The sequence below is a fragment of the Hyperoodon ampullatus genome, assembly GCF_949752795.1.
Source record: "Hyperoodon ampullatus genome assembly, chromosome: 10".
NCBI classification, from domain to species: domain Eukaryota; kingdom Metazoa; phylum Chordata; class Mammalia; order Artiodactyla; family Ziphiidae; genus Hyperoodon; species Hyperoodon ampullatus.
Genome location: NC_136923.1, coordinates 40,319,308 through 40,338,663, shown reverse-complemented (window position 1 = coordinate 40,338,663; position 19,356 = coordinate 40,319,308). Strand labels below are relative to the sequence as shown.

The following is a 19,356-nucleotide window of genomic DNA, read 5'->3' as shown; positions in this document are numbered from 1 at the left end:
GCCACGGCAGGGGCTCCCAGCAGGCTCGAGTCCTGGAGCTAGCCTGCCCCATAGCCCTGTCCTCCTGGTGTGAGGGCGTGAGGGCCCTGGTGCGTTGTGCCCGCCAGCAGGCCCACAGCGAGAGGTCTGAGAAGGCCTTTGGGGATAGCACTGTGGGTGCCTGGGGAGCGACAGGTGTTGGCAGGAGGGACAGCCCAGGCAGGCTGACAAGCGGGGCGGGCCTTGCTCACACCAGCCGCTGGGCGGGCTCAGGCTGAGTTTCACTTCCCGCCACTGCTGCCAGCAGCAAGAACCAGCTGGAGAGCGTGCACCCTGAGTCATTGCTGCCTGCCTGCTACTCGGTAAGTGAGGACCCCCAAGGGGAAGGGGTAGGGTGGGAGGGCCATGGGTACCTGCCCCACCAACCCCCACCGGACTAAGCGGGCACTAGGGGGAGGAGCCAAGCCTTCCCCTGAACAGAAAACAGTGTGCTGGTCCCACTAAGAAAGCCACCCCACCCTCCCTGGCTTCCTGCCCTGGAAATGGGTCCTGGAGCTCAGCAACAGTTTCTGCCCGTGCAGGGAAGGCCAGAGGGGTGCTCCTGTCCCACTTGCCTTACCTCTTATCACTGGGCACTCACACATCCACCCCCCACCCCATGCTCCTCCCCAGGCTCAGCGGCAGATACCCACCATGGGCTCGCAGGCCTTGCCCCCGGGTCCTGTGCAGACCCTCATCTTCTTGGACCTGGAGGCCACTGGCCTGCCCTTCTCCCAGCCCAAGGTCACAGAGCTATGCCTGCTGGCCATCCACAGATGGGCCCTGGAGAGCCTTCCCACCCCTCAGGGGCCTCCTTCAACAGTGCCCCCACCACCCCGGGTGCTGGACAAGCTCTCCCTGTGTGTGGCTCCGGGGAAGGCCTGTAGCCCTGCAGCCAGTGAGATCACAGGCCTGAGCACAGCTATGCTGGCTGCACACGGGCGTCAATGCTTCGATGCTAACCTGGCCAACATGCTCCGAGCCTTCCTGCAGCGCCAGCCAAAGCCCTGGTGCCTTCTGGCACACAACGGTGACCGCTACGACTTCCCCCTGCTCCAGGCAGAGCTGGCTGTGCTGGGCCTTGCCAGTGCTCTGGAGGGCGCCTTCTGTGTGGATAGCATTGCTGCTCTGAAGGCCCTGGAGCAAGCTGACAGCCCCTCAAAGCACGGCCCAAGGAAGAGCTACAGCCTAGGCAGCATCTACATGCGCCTGTACGGGCAGGCCCCACCAGACTCACACACAGCCGAGGGTGACGTCCTAGCCCTTCTCAGCATCTGTCAGTGGAGGCCACAGGCCCTGCTGCGGTGGATAGATGCTCACGCCAGGCCCTTCAGCACCGTCAAGCCGATGTACGTGGTCACAGCCTCGACTGGAACCAGCCCAAGGCCATCTGCTGCTACGGCCACTGTACCCCTGGCCAGCGCCAGGGGCACCAGCCCCAACTGTGGTGGAAATAGGAACCCTAAGCCCCTTTCCCCAGTGAAGAGCCCTGGAGCCCCACCCAGGGAGGGGCTGCTGGCCCCACTGGGCCTGCTGGCCTTCCTGACCTTGGCAGTAGCCACGCTGTATAGGCTGTCCTTGGCCATACCCGGGCAGTAAGCCAAGAAGGAAATTCTGACTAATAAAGACCCTCCACAGCACCGAGTGATCACTCACCTCTACCCACCGTGGCAGCCTGAGAGCCTCCCACACTTCTGCCCACACTGAGACACCTGGGGCCGGGGGCACAGGAAGTGGCAGTCTTTGTCCATCACCCTCCCTAGCAGGATGGTCAGACGCCTGAGCCCAATAAAAGTAGGGAAAACAAGGAACTTCAAATACTGGATGGAAATGATACCTAGTCTAAAACCCAATCCCAGCAGCCAAGAAAGGAGACAGCAGCTCCAAATAGTTGGATTTATTATAAACAAGGGTGCAGACCCTAGACTCTCCAAAACACATCAACAGGTACAAAGCTACTATGTGGTGAGACATTAAGGGAGGGATAGGGAACACCGAGGTATGTGTCTGGGCCAGAGCAGCCACCAAGGGTTCCCGCCACCTTTGGTCTAGACAACACCTTGGCCCAGGCGTCCCCACTGCCAAGACAAACTGTGGCCTGGGGTACAGGAGCTGGAAAGCCTGTGAGGCTGGTGCTGGGGAAGCAGGGACTATCGGACATCAGAGTTCCTCTGCTCTCTGGGGCAGTTTTCCTCCAGGACCCAGGCGTTTCAGCCTCACAGCAACTATGACACACATTTTGAAACAGAAAACAGGCAAAATACTTAGCTAAAAGTAAAACAAAAACACTGCAGGGAGGACACCTGAGTGTGTAGGTGGACAGAGGCCACCCTGCCCACTTAAGGTGGCGGCCAGAACCAACCAGGGCAGCCAGAACCAAGGATAAATGTGGCCCTCCAGGTGGTCCCAGGAAGGATGCAAGAACACAGACCAGGCAGACAGCTCTCAGGGGAGGGTGGGGCTCTGCCTGAGGTGTTTTGATATCAGGAGGCTGCCCACCCTCCACTGGGCATGGCACAGGCTCAGGAGCTATGGGAAAGGGTTGAGACCCACCTGTAGCCAGTTCCCAAGCCTCACCCACCCACCTGCATCATGGCTCGGGTTCTTCAAAGACAAGCCTGGGGACAAGCCATGGCCTTGAGCAATGGCTAGCCATTCTGCAGAAACCGGAACACGTGTGCATCCTGCCGGCAAAAGTCTGTACTATCCTAGTGTGACGAGCCCCACTTGCTCTCCCTGGGGTGGTCTGGAAAAGAACTGTTCTTTGAATTTTGCTTGAGATTTCAGGAAGCATAATTTCGAGTGAGGAAGGCAACAAAGTGTGGTCCCAGCAACTCTGGCAAGGATTGTTCCCAGCCCCTCATTGGCATCACAAGAAGCCTCATGTACAAACAGGACACACACACCACGCACAGGGAGAAAAGGACCATGCCTGCATACCCATTCACACACACATGACAGATCAAGTGGCAGCCAGAGATGCAAGGTTGTGCTCAGGGGGCTGCCTTCGGGGGGTCCATGTAGGCTGGATTGTAAGGAGGCTGGCTGGCAGGGTAGGGCATGGCTGCACCTCCTGAAAATAGAGAGGACACTGGTTGGCCGTGGGCATGGCTGCAGGGGGTCAGGCACAGTTGGAGTCAGTAGGGATACTCACCAGCCACTGTCTCATGGTAGGCAGGGGGGCCCATGGGCTGGGCCAGGTAGGGTGGCGGGTACTGCATGGGGTATTGCGCTGCTGGCATCCCTGGCTGGGGGGGTATGGAGTGGTAGCCCTGGTACGTTGGTCCAGGGTAGCTGGGCGGCACACTTGGAGCTTGCGAGTAAGGGGTGTGCACTACTGTGGTGGCCGTGGTGGTAGTCACGACCGCTGAAAAGAGAGTCCCAGTTAGGACCCTCAGGCCTGCCACCCCTCCCTCCAGCTCAGCTCCGTCAGGCCCCTGGTAAACCACCCCCACCACCCGGGGTCGGCACCCTCACACAAGGGGTCACAGTGGGGCAGGTGGGCTGGGGATGCTTACGACGCGGTCGGCAACACATCTTGTACAAATAGCAGCAGGAGCAGGTGAAGCAGATGATGATGGTGACAACGGAGAGCACAAAGATGGTCAGTCCGACGGCCACAGTCGTTCCAAACCTGCCAAAAAGCCAGTCAAGGCCCAGGGCCTCTCTCCCCTACCCAGGACCAGCAGTCCACACCACACCCATTCCCAAGGTGCACCCCTCTTGCCAGAGGAGACTCTGGGCAACACAGAGCAACCTCTGGGGTATGTAGCTTGAGCCTGTTTCAGCCTCAGGTGTTTCCTCAAGTGTAAAATGGGGTTGACTGAGAGTCCATGTGAGGCCCCTCGCCCGGGGTGGGGGGCCCTGGCCACACCCTCAGGAGCATGGGAGAGAGTTCTTCAGGTGCCTCCCCCATACACACATCTTGTCTACCCCCACCGAGCCAGCGGTAGACGCCCATCGAGTACACGCCACAAGCCAAGCACTGTGTGGCTTGAACCAAAAACTCAGAGGTGGGCGAGACAGACCAACTCATGGCCTCTGGGAGCCCACAGATTATTAGAGGAGGCAGGTGTTGAAGGGAAAATGACTCAGGAAGCACAGGTAACGAAAACGGGGAGAAGTTCCAGGAAAGGGGAGAATGGTGTGGCCAGGACAGTGAAGAGAGGCACGCAGCGAGCCCAGGGTAGGGCTGCTGGCCCCCGGAGTGACGGTGAGCTTGCTGGGTGCCAAGCACTGTGCCAGGTGTCCACATACACCCTCGCTCTGACCAGAAGGGCAGGTGGGTAAACTAAGAGCCAGGCGGGGCTGGAGGGGCCCTGCCTTCTGGAAGAGGCCGCCTCCCTGCCCACGCAGGCCCCTCAGCAAGGACCAGGACCAAGTGGAGAGCCCGCCCCCCGCGAACGCAGGCCATGGGTGGGAAGTTCACCAAAGCCGACCTTCAAGGGCACAGCCACAGCCCCAAGCTGTCCTCCCTTCTTCCCCGAGGCCAAGCAGTGTTCCAGTAAAAGGCAACAGCACCAAGCACATCAAAACATGGAAGGGGCTTGGTGAGCTTTAGGCATTCGCCTCCCCTGAGGCCTGGGGGAAGTCTGGGCACCCCCCTTTGCCCCACCTTGGGTGGAGGGTCTTCCATCTCACAGCCCAGATGGGCAGCACAAGCTCAGCAAGGCCCGGCGCACAGCTTTGGGACAGACTAAGGACAGACCCTTCACACTCCAGACTCAAAATACCTGACTGCGTTCATAAAATAGGAGCCATTGGCCACTGTGAGGCCCAGAACAAGGCCCCAAGACAGGACCGTCAGGAGGTACCTTCCTGCCTAACCAGGGGAGCCTGTCACTGCTCCTCACCCACAGGCTCCTCCCAGACCCTCCACTGACCCAGGGATGTAGACACGCACACCCATGTTCACACGCAATCAATAGCACTCAACTGTAGGGCCACCACCACCGATCTCTAATCTCTCTCTTTCTCTCTCTTCTGTCTCTGTCTCTGACACACAGTATGGCGCCCAAGCTCACCCCATGTTAGCCTCCACCTTCACTCAGGGGCCTCCTGCACCCCCGGACTTCCCCTTTCCATCATGAGGCCACTCGGTTTCAATCTCCTCCCCTTTCCAGGAAAAGGAAAGCAAATCTCCTCGGCCCTCCCCTACACCTGACGTCAGAGGCAGGAAGGAGAGATGCGGGGCCTCTTAAAGACACAGTGGGCTGGCGGGAGCCCCAGCTGCTCCCAGCTGCGCTCCAAACTGGGGCCAGGAGTGGGGAGGGAAGTGCTCGGCTGTCTTCCCGGCTGTCTTCCCGGAGCTGCCTCCCCAGCCCTGCCTGCCCTGGCCCAGCTTCTCTACCCCACTGTCCAGGAGAGCACTACCACGGGGTCCAAGACATGCCCCGCCTAGGGTCCCCAAACCATGCTCCTGCTCCGCCCAGCTCAGCCAGCCAGCCCTGTTCCAGCAGTCCCCTCGATGGGCTCCTTCAGACATTTAAGCCCACCAGCAGACCCGGGGGTCCCGCCGGCCCGTCCCCTCAGCTCCTCCTCTCCCACCAGCACATGCTCCAAGCCACAAACCTGCCTGAACCTGAACCTGCCTCACCAGGAAGATGCAGATGCCTCCCCAAGTCCCCTTGGCCACCCTGTCAGGTCTTATCTTGTCACTCCTGCTTGAAAGCCTAGTATGGCTCCTGTAGCTCTTGGGGTCACACAGGAATTTGCTTTATAATTTACTTGTTAAACTTTGTGTGATGTGTATCTGTATTTTTCTCTCTCTCTCTCTCTCTGTGTATATATATATATATATATATATATATATATATACACACATATATAATAGTTGATAATAAAAGGAAAAAAATCTAGGATTTGTCTCATCAGATAGTAACACTTACAACAGGCAAATGTTAATCTTAATTAAAAGTCTAAATAAGATAAAACTTGTGTGGCCTGGGACTCCCACCCTCCCTCCTGTGTGCTCCAGCCACATCACCCACCTTTTCAGCTTTTGAAAGCACCATGCTGTGTCCTACCTCAGGGCCTTTGCACACGCATTTCCTCCTGCCCAACTGCCCCGTCTGCTCTTCTCTTTCTCCCACCCCTACACAATTAATTCTTGGTCCCTTTTCATACCTCAGCTCAAAACATCACTTCCTCAGGGACACCTTCCCTGACCATGCAGATGAGGTCAGGCTCCTCGATAAGTGCTCTTACAAATCAAATTCTTGTCTACCTCAGTTTATAAACACACACTCCTTTGTGTGAGCGTTTGATTAATGTGCATCTTACCTCCAGCCTGTGGATTCATGGATGCACAGACTGCACCAGCTCTGGACCATCACTGTATCTCCAGTGCCTGGCCATACAGAAGTGCTCAATAAGTATTTAACAAACGAATAAATTCACTCAGGGACCCCATGGGCAGCACCTAGTAGACAGCAAGGCACATTGCCCTGAGGAACAGCAATATTTGAGGGGTGGTTGCAGAGTGGGGCAGGGGCCTGTGGCCACAACAGGCCACGACACTAATGGAACCACACCTCTGAGAGGAAGGAATGGGGCTTCCCAAGGCTGAGGTTACCTCCCAGATCAAGGAGCCCAAAGGCCAAGTTCAGAAGGCAGAGTTGGCCTAGGCAGGAAGGGGCAGAAGGCCAGGGGAACAAGAGCCCAGGCAAGGAGCTTGCAGCGGGGCTGACTGGGACGGTCCCTAGGAGGCCAAAGACTTCCAACGTCCAGACACCGAGAGGGCCGTCTCTGGAACTGAGACACCAGCACTCTCACCGCGATGCTGGCCAGGCAGCACGCGGCCGTGACACAGTGGGTGAGAGAGCTGCGGAAAGAGCGCAGTGGGGGCTGAGGACTGACACAGGTTGGCAATGCCCACACCTCACCTAGTGGACCTCCCTGCCCTCCCCCTGCACCAGCACAGCAGAGTCAGCGCAGAGGGTCAGCAGTGACCCGCCTGGAGCCTGGAGCCAGCAGTTCCACCACTTGGGTGCTTCAAGACACACCATTCCTGCCTGATCATCCTGTGAGTGAAAGGAGCTAGGAAGGGACAATGAAATCAGGACCCAAAAGAACCATGACAGGGAACCAAGGAAGCTCTGGGGAGGGAACCAGCCACTGACCATCAACAGGGCAGGACAGGAGTCACCTGCCAAAGTGGGGAGTGGGTGGAAGACCCACAGGTAACATGGCCACACCATGGGGAGCATGGAGCCCAGGCCATGACAGGCAGATGTGGTCTCATCTGCATCGCTGTGCTCTGAACTGGTGCCTCGTTCTTGGAGAACCCAAGGAGTCACCCAGAGGAAGAGTGGGGGTAGGGGGGTGAAGTCCAAGAGTGAAGGGGGAGGGGTCGGAGGTGGGGAGGGGGCAGAGCTGGCACAGGCCCCTTCAGCACATAAGATCTTTCCCCTGTCAAGCGTCCCCCGAGCTTCCAACCAGGGCTGGACCCCACCAAGGAACCAATGCTCCAATGGACAAACAACAGTGCCCTTGGCCAAGGGGGCATCACACGAATGCTCACCCGAAAGGATGTCTCCTTGGGGCCCAGAGGGGCGACCACCTGGGGGCATCCACAGGAGACGTGTCACTGATGAGCCCATCCCTCCACCCTCCCAGCACCTGCTCCTGGAGCCCTAAACCTTTGTAAGGCAGGTGCTGTGTGCCACACTGGGGCTCTGCTCAGAAGCAGAGGAGAGATGGGGCAGGATGGGGTGGGGGCCCAAGGGGGCTGAGCAGCATCTGCACTCCCAGCAAATGGGCAAGATGGCCTGGTGGGGAGGCAGCAGGGCACTCACACCTCTGCACCTGCAGGAGGTGTGGGGAGATGCTCCTGAGCTGGCCCCGGGAAGCCACTTCTCCTCTGCCTCCTGGGGGACCTTGTTCTGCGGTGTGGAACCCATATTTCTCACACAGTGCTCAGTACTCACTCACAAGCCAGGCCACCTTCCACGTTCCTTCCCCCTCTCTGAACCCTCTCTAGCTCCTCCTGCAGCTGACCCTCAACACGCTCAATCCCACCCAAATCCGAGCCCTTCACCCGAAACCTACACCTCCTCTGTCCTGTATCCCCCCATGCAGGGCAGAGAGCAGGACACCACACCGCGGCCCCTTCCCTGGCCACCTTCCTAGCAGGCAGCCTCACCTCACCTCACCCCGCCAGCCCAGCCTCTCGCTGGCCTACAACACCTGGACCAGGAAGCCATAGTCCAGGCTCCCCACCAGCTGCTGACATCCTCCGGGGAGCAGCCAGAGTGCTCTTCATCCTAAAACACCATTCAGACCCCAGCACTGCCCAGAGTCCTCCATGGTGCCTGCCCAGGACGAGGCCCACACTGGCTGGACATCAGACCCCCATGTGGGGCCAACTGAAAGCCCACAGCCTCAGGCCTCAGCAACGGGGTGCTCCCTGCATGTAGAGGGAGTGGCGCTTCCAGGTCTCAGTCTCTGACCAACATAGGGAACAGGTCAGCGGGCAGAACAGAGGGAGGACGCCCAGCCACGGTTGCCTAGGAGCAAAGCAGCACCTCTTCCCCTCCCCCACTCACAGGAGCCCTGCCCCAATGCCTCTGCAGCCAAAGAGGCCCACACTCACCCAGGCCCACAGGGCAAGATGGGACAGGACAAGAACCTGGACCCCACTACACAGGCCCGGAGCCCAAAGTCTCTTCCTCCAAAGGGGCAACCAGGCCTAGGTGGACCTTCTCAGAGGGGCTTCTAGATCCACCGAGGTAGAGGGCAGATGGCACGTGGAACAGACTCCGCCAGGAAAACACACAAGCAGCTGCATGCCCATTCCATCCATGTGAAACGTGCATCACAACACCCGTCATGGTGGCAACAAGACAGGGCAGGAACCTGGCCAAGGGGACTGGAGTTTGGGCGATTGGGGTATTCCCCGGCCCCCTGAAGGGAAGGCCCTGACAATAACCATGACCCACAAACCCTGACACAGACTGTGCATCATCAGTTATTCCTGCATATTTACTACACAATAATCACCCCATCACTATGCACCCTGAACCATCATTGCCCCCATCACTTTCACCACTGCCACCATTACCCCAACACCAATACCCACCACCAGCATCCTTATCACATCTCCCTGTCACTGTCCCCCATCACCACCATCACCTCCTACCATCATACACCTGCCTGTCACCCCATTACATAGCCCCACCATAACCCCCATTACCATCAGCCTCTACACCATCAACACGCACTACTCCCCCATTACCACACACCCACCACCATCTACCATCACCCTATCCTGGACCAGGAAGCCAGATGCGATAGGGATGCTGGTGGTGGGTATTGGTGTTGGGGTAATGGTGGCAGTGGTGACAGTGATGTGGGCAATGGTGGTGTGGGGTGCAGAGTGATGGGGTGATTATTGTGGGGTAAAGATGCCGGGATAACTGATGATGCACCGTCTCTGTGTCAGGGTTTGTGGGTTGTGGTTATTGTCAGGGCCTCTCCCCACCACCACTGCACCCAGCACCACCACTGTACCATCACCACACACTCAGCATTGTAGCCCCCGTCATCTCATCCCTGCCACCACTGCCGCATCACTATCGCCTTTTGCCACTATCATCCCCATCACTATCACCCCCTCCCCATCACCTACACCCATAGGTCACCTGTGCCCACACCATCACCTAGGTCAGTATGAACACCCACACCTGGCCTTTCCATCATGAACCCCCAACCACAGTCTCCCCCATCCTGGCACAATGATGAAGACACCCAACACAAGGATCAAAGATCCTGGAGGTCAGATATGGTGACAGCTTCTCTGGGGCTCTAGCCCAAGGACTCTGCCATCCCAGTCCCCACAGCCCTCCTGAGCCCCCTTGTCACCTCTTCCAGGAAGATGTACCCAGACTGCAGGTTTTACTTACCCGGACATGGGGTCGATGTCCAGGCTAGAGCGGAACTTCAGTGGCGAGCCCAGCTGTTCCGGTGGTTCCACATTGGTGGGGATGCTGCAAAGAGGAAACCTCACAATTAACACGCCTGCACCCCACCCAGCACACCGAGAACGAACAAACACTACCTTAGCACACACACAGAACATGCACGAAAGCCAACCCCATACTGGGCCAGAGAAGTAGCCCTGGGGGCCTCTGGAGGACGGATATCACACACACCAAGATCTCAGGCTACAAAGCCACACATCCTTCTAAAGTGCACATGGAACATTCTCTAGGACAGACCACATGTGAGGCCACAAAACCAGTCTCAAGAGATCTGAAAAGACACTTATCATACAAAGTATCTTCAACCACAATGGGATGAAGTTATAGATCAGTAACAAAAGACACACGCCACAAAGCTAAAGAAAAAAATCCTAAAAAAAAACCCCTCAAACCTTGAGAAACTAACATATTACAGCAACAACAACAACAAAAGAACTGTGGCTTAAATAAGAAATCATAGAGGAAATTAAGAAATCTGTAAAACTGAATAATAATAAAAATACCACTGGTCAAAATTTGTGAAACACAGCTAAAGGGTTCTTAGGGGGAAATTATAGCTTTAATACTGAGATGGTAGTAAACTGAAGAAGATGGGGAAAATGTAATAGAACGAACCTCCCAAACAAGGAGGGAATTAATAAAGATAAGTGCAAAAATAAAAGAGAATAGCAGCCATGGAAAATAATAGAGAAGATTAACAGAACCAAAGCTGGTGGACCTCTGGCAAGACTAATCAAGAAAAGGAGAAAAGACGCAAAAAGATAAAAATACAGAATGAAAAGGGGTAAACTATAGACACAACAGAGATTTTAAAAATAATAACTGTCTGGGAATTCCCTGGTGGTCCAGTGATTAGGACTTGGCGCTCTCACTGCCGAGGCCTGGGTCCAATGCCTGGTCAGGGAACTAAGATCCCACAAGCCTCATGGTGCGGCCCCCCTCCCCAAAATGATAATAACTGTTTGAATTGAACAAACCACCTGTGAAAAGGCATTTTTGAAACAAATGGAGGCAACTGAAGACAGACTAGTACAGAAAGCTATTAATGAACTGCTGTTAATTGTGCCAAGTGTGTTCCTGATATACGATTATATTTCTTTCTAAAGGACTCACTTCTGCAGATAACTAACATTTAAGGAGAAACTTTTATGCCTGGGATGGGTTTTAAAATAATCCAGAAAACAAAAGTAGTGGGAGGTATATGGAACACTAATGTCAGCGTATTGATAACTATGGGAGCAGGTGATGGATATATGGATTTATTATTCTCTCTGCTTTTGTATGTATTTGAAAATTCTCAAAATAAATTCTCAAAAAATTAACAAAATAAAATTCAAGAAACAAACAAAAAAATGCAAGAGCATTAGGAACAACTATACCGTACTAAATCTGAAGGACAAGTAAAGCTGAGAAGAAAATATTTTTTAAAAGTTCAGTGTGTGTGCTTTGGCAAGCAATAACAAGAGTAAAGCACACCAAGCTGGGATGCAGGGAGGGCGGGGGGAGTGTGTGGCTGGGAAGAGACTTCCATGGAGGTGGGCCTGGCATCTGAAGCCCCTTTTCTCCTGGGGGCATTAGGCTATTGCAGAGGGGCAGCTGAGAGCAGCATTTCTGAAAGCCTCAAGTGGTAGAAATTATATCCAGAGGCCAGCAGGTGGGCAAGCCCTGATGATTCCCACTCACATGGGCTGGGTCCTGAAAAGCAAGGAGAAACTCAGCAAGAGTTTCTCAGCTCAGCTCTGCAATTAGGCCAACGTGACCTTAGAGTGCTCAGTCCCTGGCAAAAGCAATATCAATCCTCCCTGGAGGAAGTCCTAAGGTCCAAATGTCTACAATCAATTTTGCAAATGCAATGTTTGGCACACAACTGAAGATTTTCAGGAACACTAGGACACTAGACAACATGACTAGAAAACAACAGAAACAACTGACAATAGAAATATCCACAGGGGCTTCAAATATTGAAGTTATCACACCCTGACATTAAAACAAAACACACTTTAAGATAACTAATAAGAACCTGCTTTATAAAAATGAAATTAAATTAAATTTAAAAAAAAATACTTTGGGACTTCCCTGGTGGCACAGTGGATAAGACTCCGCACTCCCAATGCAGGAGGCCCTCATCAGGGAACTAGATCCCACACGCATGCTACAACTAAGAGTTCACATGCCACAACTAAGGAGCCCATGTGCCGAAAATAAGAAGCCCACATGCCGCAAATAAGAAGCCCACATGCCACAACTAAGGAGCCCACCTGCTGCAACTAAGGAGCCAGCGAGCTGCAACTAAGTAGCCCACCTGCCACAACTAAGACCCGGTGCAACCAAATAAGTAAATAAATATTTAAAAAAAAAAAAACAGACTTTGTTCAAGGAGATGAAAGGAAAAAAATTAAGCAGTTTAGGAGAACTTGAAATATAAAAAAGAAACAAAAATTCTAGAACTAAAAAATTACACAAAAAAATAATAATTTATGGGCTTCCCTGGTGGTGCAGTGGTTGAGAGTCCGCCTGCTGATGCAGGGGACGCGGGTTCGTGCCCTGGTCCAGGAAGATCCCACATGCCATGGAGCGGCTGGGCCCGTGAGCCATGGCCGCTGAGCCTGCGCGTCTGGAGCCTGTGCTCCACAACAGGAGAGGCCACAACAGTGAGAGGCCCGCGTACCGCAAAAAAATATATATATATAATAATAATAATAATAATTTATTAGACACAGTGCAAGATATAATTAAACAACTGGAGGATAGGCCCAAACAAATATACGTACACTAAAAAAGCATGGAGACACAAAAAGATGGTAAATGTAAATACAAAAGAGAGTAGGTGAAATATGGAATACAGTTTACAAAAGGTCTTACATATGTGTAATTAGAGTCCTAGAGGGAGAAGTGTGAGAATGGGGCAGAAGCAATATTTAAAAAGATGATGGCTGGAGTTACTCAGTTTTCCTGGATATCTCCCATAAATGCAGGAGATATGCATGCTATTAAAATTGTTTGTTTTTCTCCTAGCAAAAACAAAAACAAAAAAAACAAGCCAAAAATTCCAGAAGTACTGTGAACCCCAAGCAGCAAAAATTCAAAGAAAACCACACTAAGGCACATCATAGTAAAACTGCTGAAAACCAAATACAAAGAGGAAAAACTTAAAAATTAGTCAGAGAAAAGATATGTTGCTTGCAAAGGAGCAATAATAAAGCCATCAGCTGATTTCTCAACAGAAACAACAGACATCAGGAGTTAATGGAATGAGTGAACTTCCTTTTTGGTCCAGTGGCTAAGACTCTGCCTTCCTAATGCAGGGGGCCTGGTCAGGGAACTACATCCCATATGCCACAACTAAAAGATCCTACACACCACAATGAAGACCTGATGCAGCCAAATAAATAAATAAATATTTTAAAAAAAAAAGAAGACAATGGAATGAAAGCTTCAAAGTGCTGAACTTTGGGGCTTCCCTGGTGGTGCAGTGGTTAAGAATCCACCTGCCAATGCAGGGGACATGGGTTTGAGCCATGGTCCAGGAAGATCCCACATGCCATAGAGCAACTAAGCCTGTGTGCCACAACTACTGAGCCTCCGCTCTAGAGCCCGCGAGCCACAACTCCTGAGCCTGCATGCCTAGAGCCCATGCTCCACAACAAGAGAGGCCACCATAATGAGAAGCCCACAGACTGCAACGAAGAGTAGCCCCCACTCACCACAACTAGAGAAAGCCCGCGCGCAACAACGAAGACCCAACGCAGCCAAAAATAAATAAATTACTTAATTATTTAAAAAATCACTTAGACAAGGGCTTCCCTGGTGGCACAGTGGTTGAGAATCTGCCTGCCAATGCTGCGGAGCAACTGGGCCCGTGAGCCACAACTACTGAGCCTGCGCGTCTGGAGCCTGTGCTCCGCAACAAGAGAGGCCGCAATAGTGAGAGGCCCACGCACAGCAATGAAGGGTGGCCCCCGCTTGCCGCAACTAGAGAAAGCCCTTGCACAGAAACGAAGACCCAACACAGCTAAAAATAAATAAATAAATAAATTTATTTAAAAAAAAAATCACTTAGACAATATTGAAGAATATCAAAGCTTATTATAAAGACACAGTAATTGAGTCTGCTTTAGCCCAGGGATAGACAAACAGACCAATGTAACATAATAGAGAGCCTAGAGACAGCCACGCTTATGTGGACACTCAATCTGTAACAAACTTGGCACTGTAGAGTGATAGAAAAAAGGGATAGTTTTCTCAATAAGTGGTGCTGGGTCAACTGAATACCCAAATTAAAAAATGAAATTTGATCTCTACTTACATGCACTTCTACTACTAGGCATACTTAAAAAGAAATCCATATACATGTGCACCAAAAGATATGTACAAGGATGCTCAAAGAAGCATTATTTGTTATAGCAAAATAAAGGAAGGAAGGAAGGGAGGGAGGGAGGGAGGGAAGGAAGAAACAATCCAGTTGTCCATCAACGTTAAAATGGATCAACTGTGGTATAAAACTTAACATACACCAATGGAAATGAACAGACAACACAACATGGATGAAACTCACATGTTGAGAGAAAGAAACTAGATAGGAAATAGATGTATGATGTCATGTGTATGTCTCTGTGTGTGTGTAACACGTATAGCAGTTTAATGGTTACCTATGGGGATAACAGAGGGAATACTGATTGGTAAGTAACATGAGGGGGCTTCTGGGATGCTGTGATGTGCTAATTCTTGCCCTGGATAGGTGGTGGTTATGTGGATGTGGATGTGTTTACTCTGCAGTAATTCACTGAACTGTATGCTTTATATTTGTATACTTTTATGTATGTATGATATATACTGCCCCCAACCCCAATAAAAAAACTAAACTATAGAACTTAGGGATGCATGTTTGGGTATTACAGCTCTAAAGAAAAGCAAGGCTATATAAAAGTTAGAATTATCACTATCTTAGTGGGATGAGAGGAGAGACAGTGATTGGGAGTAAGCTCAACAGGACTTCTGATATCTTGACCTGCATAGTGGTCATGCAGATATTTGCTTTGTGATAAATCACTGAGTTGTACATTTATTTTAATGCAGTTTTCTGTATGTGAATTATATGTTACAACATAACAGAACAAAAACCAATCTCAAGGAATGAGTTTAACAGCAGATTAGACACTTGAAGAATTGAATGAACTGAAAGGTTAGAAGACATTATCCAGAATGCATCAGAGAGATGAAAATATGGAAGAGAGACTAGGAGATGTGGACACTGGAGGAGAAGATGCAGCATGTATAAATGGAGTCCCAGAAGGAAAGGAGAAGGAGGAAGGGCAATACTTAAAGAATAGCAGAGTATTTTCTAGAACTCATGAAAGACATTAAACCACAGACTTAAGAAGCTCAAACATAACATCATAAATTTTTAAAAATCTATACCTAGATATATCATAGTGTAACTGAAGAATACCAAAGACAAGAAAAGAAAAATCTTAAAAAGCTGTCATAAGGAAAAAAAGATTTCTTTTAAATGATGGACAACTGACTATTGAGCTGATGTCTCAACAGAGATAATGGAAGTCAGAGAAAATAACCATCAACTTAAGTCCTTCTCAGATAAGATATTCTTTAAGAATGAGATCAATATAATTTACCATATTAACAGAATAAAAATAAAAAAATCATCCAATTATCTCTAAAGATGCAGGAAAAATATTTGACAAAATTCAAGATCCCTTCATGATTAAAACTCCAAGCAAACTGGAAACAGAAGGGAACTTTCTCAACCCAATAAAGGACACCTATGAAAAAGCTACAGCTAACATCATACCTAATAGTGAATGCTTTCTCCCTAAAATTGAGAACAAGACAGGGATGTCTGTTCTCACCATTTCTATTCATCATTGTACTGGAGGTTCTGGCCAGTGTGATGAGACAAGAAAAAATAAAAGTATACAGATTGAAAAGAAGTAAATATGGGACTTCCCTGGTGGCGCAGTGGTTAAGAATCTGCCTGCCAATTCAGGGGACACGGGTTCAAGCCCTGGTCCGAGAAGATCCCACATGCCTCAGAGCAACTAAGCCCGTGGGCCACAACTACTGAGCCTGCGGTCTAGAGCCCACAAGCCACAGCTACTGAGCCCACATGCCACAACTACTGAAGCCCATGCGCCTAGAGCCCATGCTTCACAACAAGAGAAGCCACCGCAATGAGAAGCCCGCGCACCTCAAAGAGCAGCCCCCACTCGCCGCAACTAAAGAAAGCTCACATGAAGCAACAAAGACCCAATGCAGACAATAAAAAAATAAATAAAAGAAAAAGAAGTAAACAGTAGAAGAAAAAATGGAATGAAAACAAATCAAAACAATACAGTAAGTGAAAAAGAAAGCAATATAGAACAGGAGAGACAAATATAAAGCACAAAACAAGATAGCAAATATTGAATGTAATCCTAGAAATACCAATAATTACATTAAACTTAAATGGAATAAATCCTCCTGTTTTTTAAAGCTACCAGAATAAATTTTTTTAAAAAAAAGAAAGAAGAGGGCTTCCCTGGTGGTACAGTGGTTGAGAGTCTGCCTGCCGATGCAGGGGACACGGGTTCGTGCCCCGGTCTGGGAAGATCCCACATGCTGTGGAGCGGCTGGGCCCGTGAGCCATGGCCGCTAAGCCTGCACGTCCGGAGCCTGTGCTCCACAACGGGAGAGGCCACAACAGTGAGAGGCCCGCATACCGCAAAAGAAAAAAAAAAGAAAGAAAGAAGACATTTATAAAATGTAAAAACAGCAAAAGGGTAGCAGTAAAACGGCAGAATATGATCCATCAGGTATACAGCCTGGTGTCGCCATTCCCCAGAGAAATTGCAACTCCTTAGTCAGTAACTACATGCATCTCTCTGACCTGGCAATTTGCTCCACTGTACTTGGCAAGAAATTCTCACATGGCTCTGTAAAGGAGGAAGTATATGAGGATGCCCATCGCAGTTATCTATGATAGCGAGTTTTGGACTCACACCACAAAGAATACATGGCAGTAATGGGCACAGGCCAGATGTACACACAGCAATGTGGATGGGTCTTACAAACACTGCACTGACTGCAAAAAGTAAGAGGGTTCACTGTGCCCACAGAATATAAACTTTGCAATACAAATAATCGAAAGAATACAACAGACTGACTGGTTGCCTACAGAACAAGAGGGGAATGGAATGGTCATGGGAGATTAAAATAACATGGTGTAAGATGGTGGAGGGCTGGTCTTGCCCAGACCAATGATGGTCACCTGCCATGAGCTGAGCAGTAATGACTACCTCAACCCTCTATACCTGTGGCCAAACACAAACGAAACACACAATGTGGCAAAGGGAGACACACACACGGTCCTAGAACCTTGGTTCCAGCCTATGAAACAGTGTAAACCCAAGATGCAGTGTAAATCCACGGGCCATGGCAAGAGGACATAGGCATGGCCCACAGTTGGCTACACGCCCATGCACTATGCCCTCCAGGGTCCACAAGATGATACCTGCACAAATCACATACAACCCCCAACCAGGTGCACGCACACACTGCGGGGTACACTCATGCCAAGGTGTCCACCCTGAGGACACGTTGGTACAAGTACACACCCAGGGTTGAGCCACAGGGCCTGCTGAGGCCACCAAACCCTGAGAAACCTGCTCAGCCCTCGAGAGTGGGGGAGAGAGCAACAAGGGACTACCTGAGCAGGGTCTGGGGAGTCTAGCCCAGGGCAAGGACTCCCCAGTCCCCCACCCTCAGTGATCTACCACCATCTCGAGAGGGCTGAGAGGGAAGAGGGGCAGGCTCAGGCTGCCTACCTTGTGACTCCAATGCACCCACCTGGCCTCCGGAACACCACACTCTTCCTCATTCCACACAAATTTCCTCAGCACATCAGAGCAGCAGTACTGGTCGTAACAGGTGCCACAGCAGAAATCAGGACAGAACTTGGGGAAGAGGTTGCGTCCAGGGGAAACCATACACACCTCACTGTGGGCTGGAACAGAGAAACACACCGTTCATCTGTGGCCATGGGGCCAGGCCTCAGCCCTGTCCCAGCCAATACAGCCCCTTCCCCAGCAAGGCCAGCATGCCAGGCCATCTCTGAGCCATCCCACTCATTGGCTACCTCTGGCCACTGCCCCAACCAGCCTTGCCCTCTCCCCTGGGCCACAGCAGAGGTGCCAACCTGGGCTCCCTCCCTCTCCCACCAGTCCACTTGCCCTCCAGATGGGACAGTGAACTTTCTACGTGTGAGTCTGACTGGGCCACTCCCCGCTCTCAGGCCATGGGATCAAGCCCAGAGTCCACAAAGCAGGGTCCAGACTACAAAGGACCTTGAAGGTCACCCCATTCTCTGCCCGTATTCTACCTGTTTCCCATCCTCCACCTTCAAATCTACCTACCCATCAAGGCCTTACTCCAGGCTCCCTCCTACAGAAGCCATCCAAGCCCAGCAGTCCCAGCTGCTGGGGACCAGGCACTGGACTGACTCGTTCTTTTTTTTTTTTTTTTTGGCCACACTGCGCGGCATGCGGGATCTTAGTTCCCCCCTACATTGGGAGCGCGAAGTGGACTGACCGGTTCTTTTTTTTTTTTTTTAATATTTTTTAAATTAATTTATTTTATTTACTATTTTTTATTTTTGGTTGCATTGGGTCTTTGTTGCTGTGCACGGGCTTTCTCTAGTTGTGGTGAGCGGGGGCTACTCTTCGCTGTGGTGTGCGGGCTTACTGTGGTGCCTTCTCTTGTGGAGCACGGGCTACAGAAGCACGGGCTTCAGTAGTTGTGGCTCAAGGGTTCTCGAGTGCAGGCTCAGTAGTTGTGGCGCACGGGCTTAGTTGCTCGGCGGCATGTGGGATCTTCCCGGACCAGGGCTCGAGCCCGTGTCCCCTGCATTGGCAGGTGGGCTCTTAACCACTGCGCTACCAAGGGAGCCCAGACTGACCCATTCTTAATCCTCACTCCCTGTCCCTACTGCTCAGCCGCAGCAGCCTCAGCCCCTGCTGGACACTACGACTTCAGGAGCCGGCCCTCACAGACTATAGCTTTACAGCAGGCTGCCTCCTGAACAATTCACCATTGGCCACAGTCACTCCCACCACAGAAGTGTCCATGAGGTACTTAGCCCTGGGCTGGGCCTGCAGTAGGCACCTAGGAAATGTTTGTGCCCTCAGAGGCCAGGGCTCTGAGGCAATGGCACCATGTGGATCCCCAGAACCATCACAAGGCTCTTAGCCAGAGGTGGGATCTAAGTATACCTGGCTGACAAGTGCGGAAAATGACCACAAAGTTTGCAAACTTCCAGGAAGATGTTGCAGCCAAATGTTCCCACGCATCCTTTGACTACATTAGC

General features: G+C 51.4%; 2 protein-coding genes across 3 annotated transcripts; one reads left to right on the top strand and one right to left on the bottom strand.

The window, feature by feature from the left end:
- Positions 1-672: 672 nt before the first annotated feature.
- TREX1 (three prime repair exonuclease 1) lies at positions 673-1,639 on the top strand (the record flags this gene model as incomplete). The annotated part of the gene is made up of 1 exon (XM_079713071.1): positions 673-1,639. One exon carries the CDS (start codon positions 673-675, stop codon positions 1,615-1,617), a length of 945 nt encoding a protein of 314 aa, XP_079569197.1. The 3' UTR covers positions 1,618-1,639.
- A 261-nt stretch (positions 1,640-1,900) lies between these two features.
- SHISA5 (shisa family member 5) lies at positions 1,901-19,086 on the bottom strand. Of its 2 annotated transcripts, XM_079713172.1 has the most exons (5): positions 17,841-19,086; positions 9,921-10,004; positions 3,537-3,652; positions 3,173-3,385; positions 1,901-3,091 (listed from the first exon to the last, which is right to left on the bottom strand). In XM_079713172.1, exons 1-5 carry the CDS (start codon positions 17,978-17,980, stop codon positions 3,012-3,014), a joined length of 633 nt encoding a protein of 210 aa, XP_079569298.1. In that variant the 5' UTR covers positions 17,981-19,086; the 3' UTR covers positions 1,901-3,011. The 2 variants fall into 2 exon arrangements, with proteins under 2 accessions (XP_079569298.1, XP_079569299.1); XM_079713173.1 differs by lacking the exons at positions 9,921-10,004; positions 17,841-19,086 and adding an exon at positions 5,043-5,109.
- Positions 19,087-19,356: the final 270 nt, after the last annotated feature.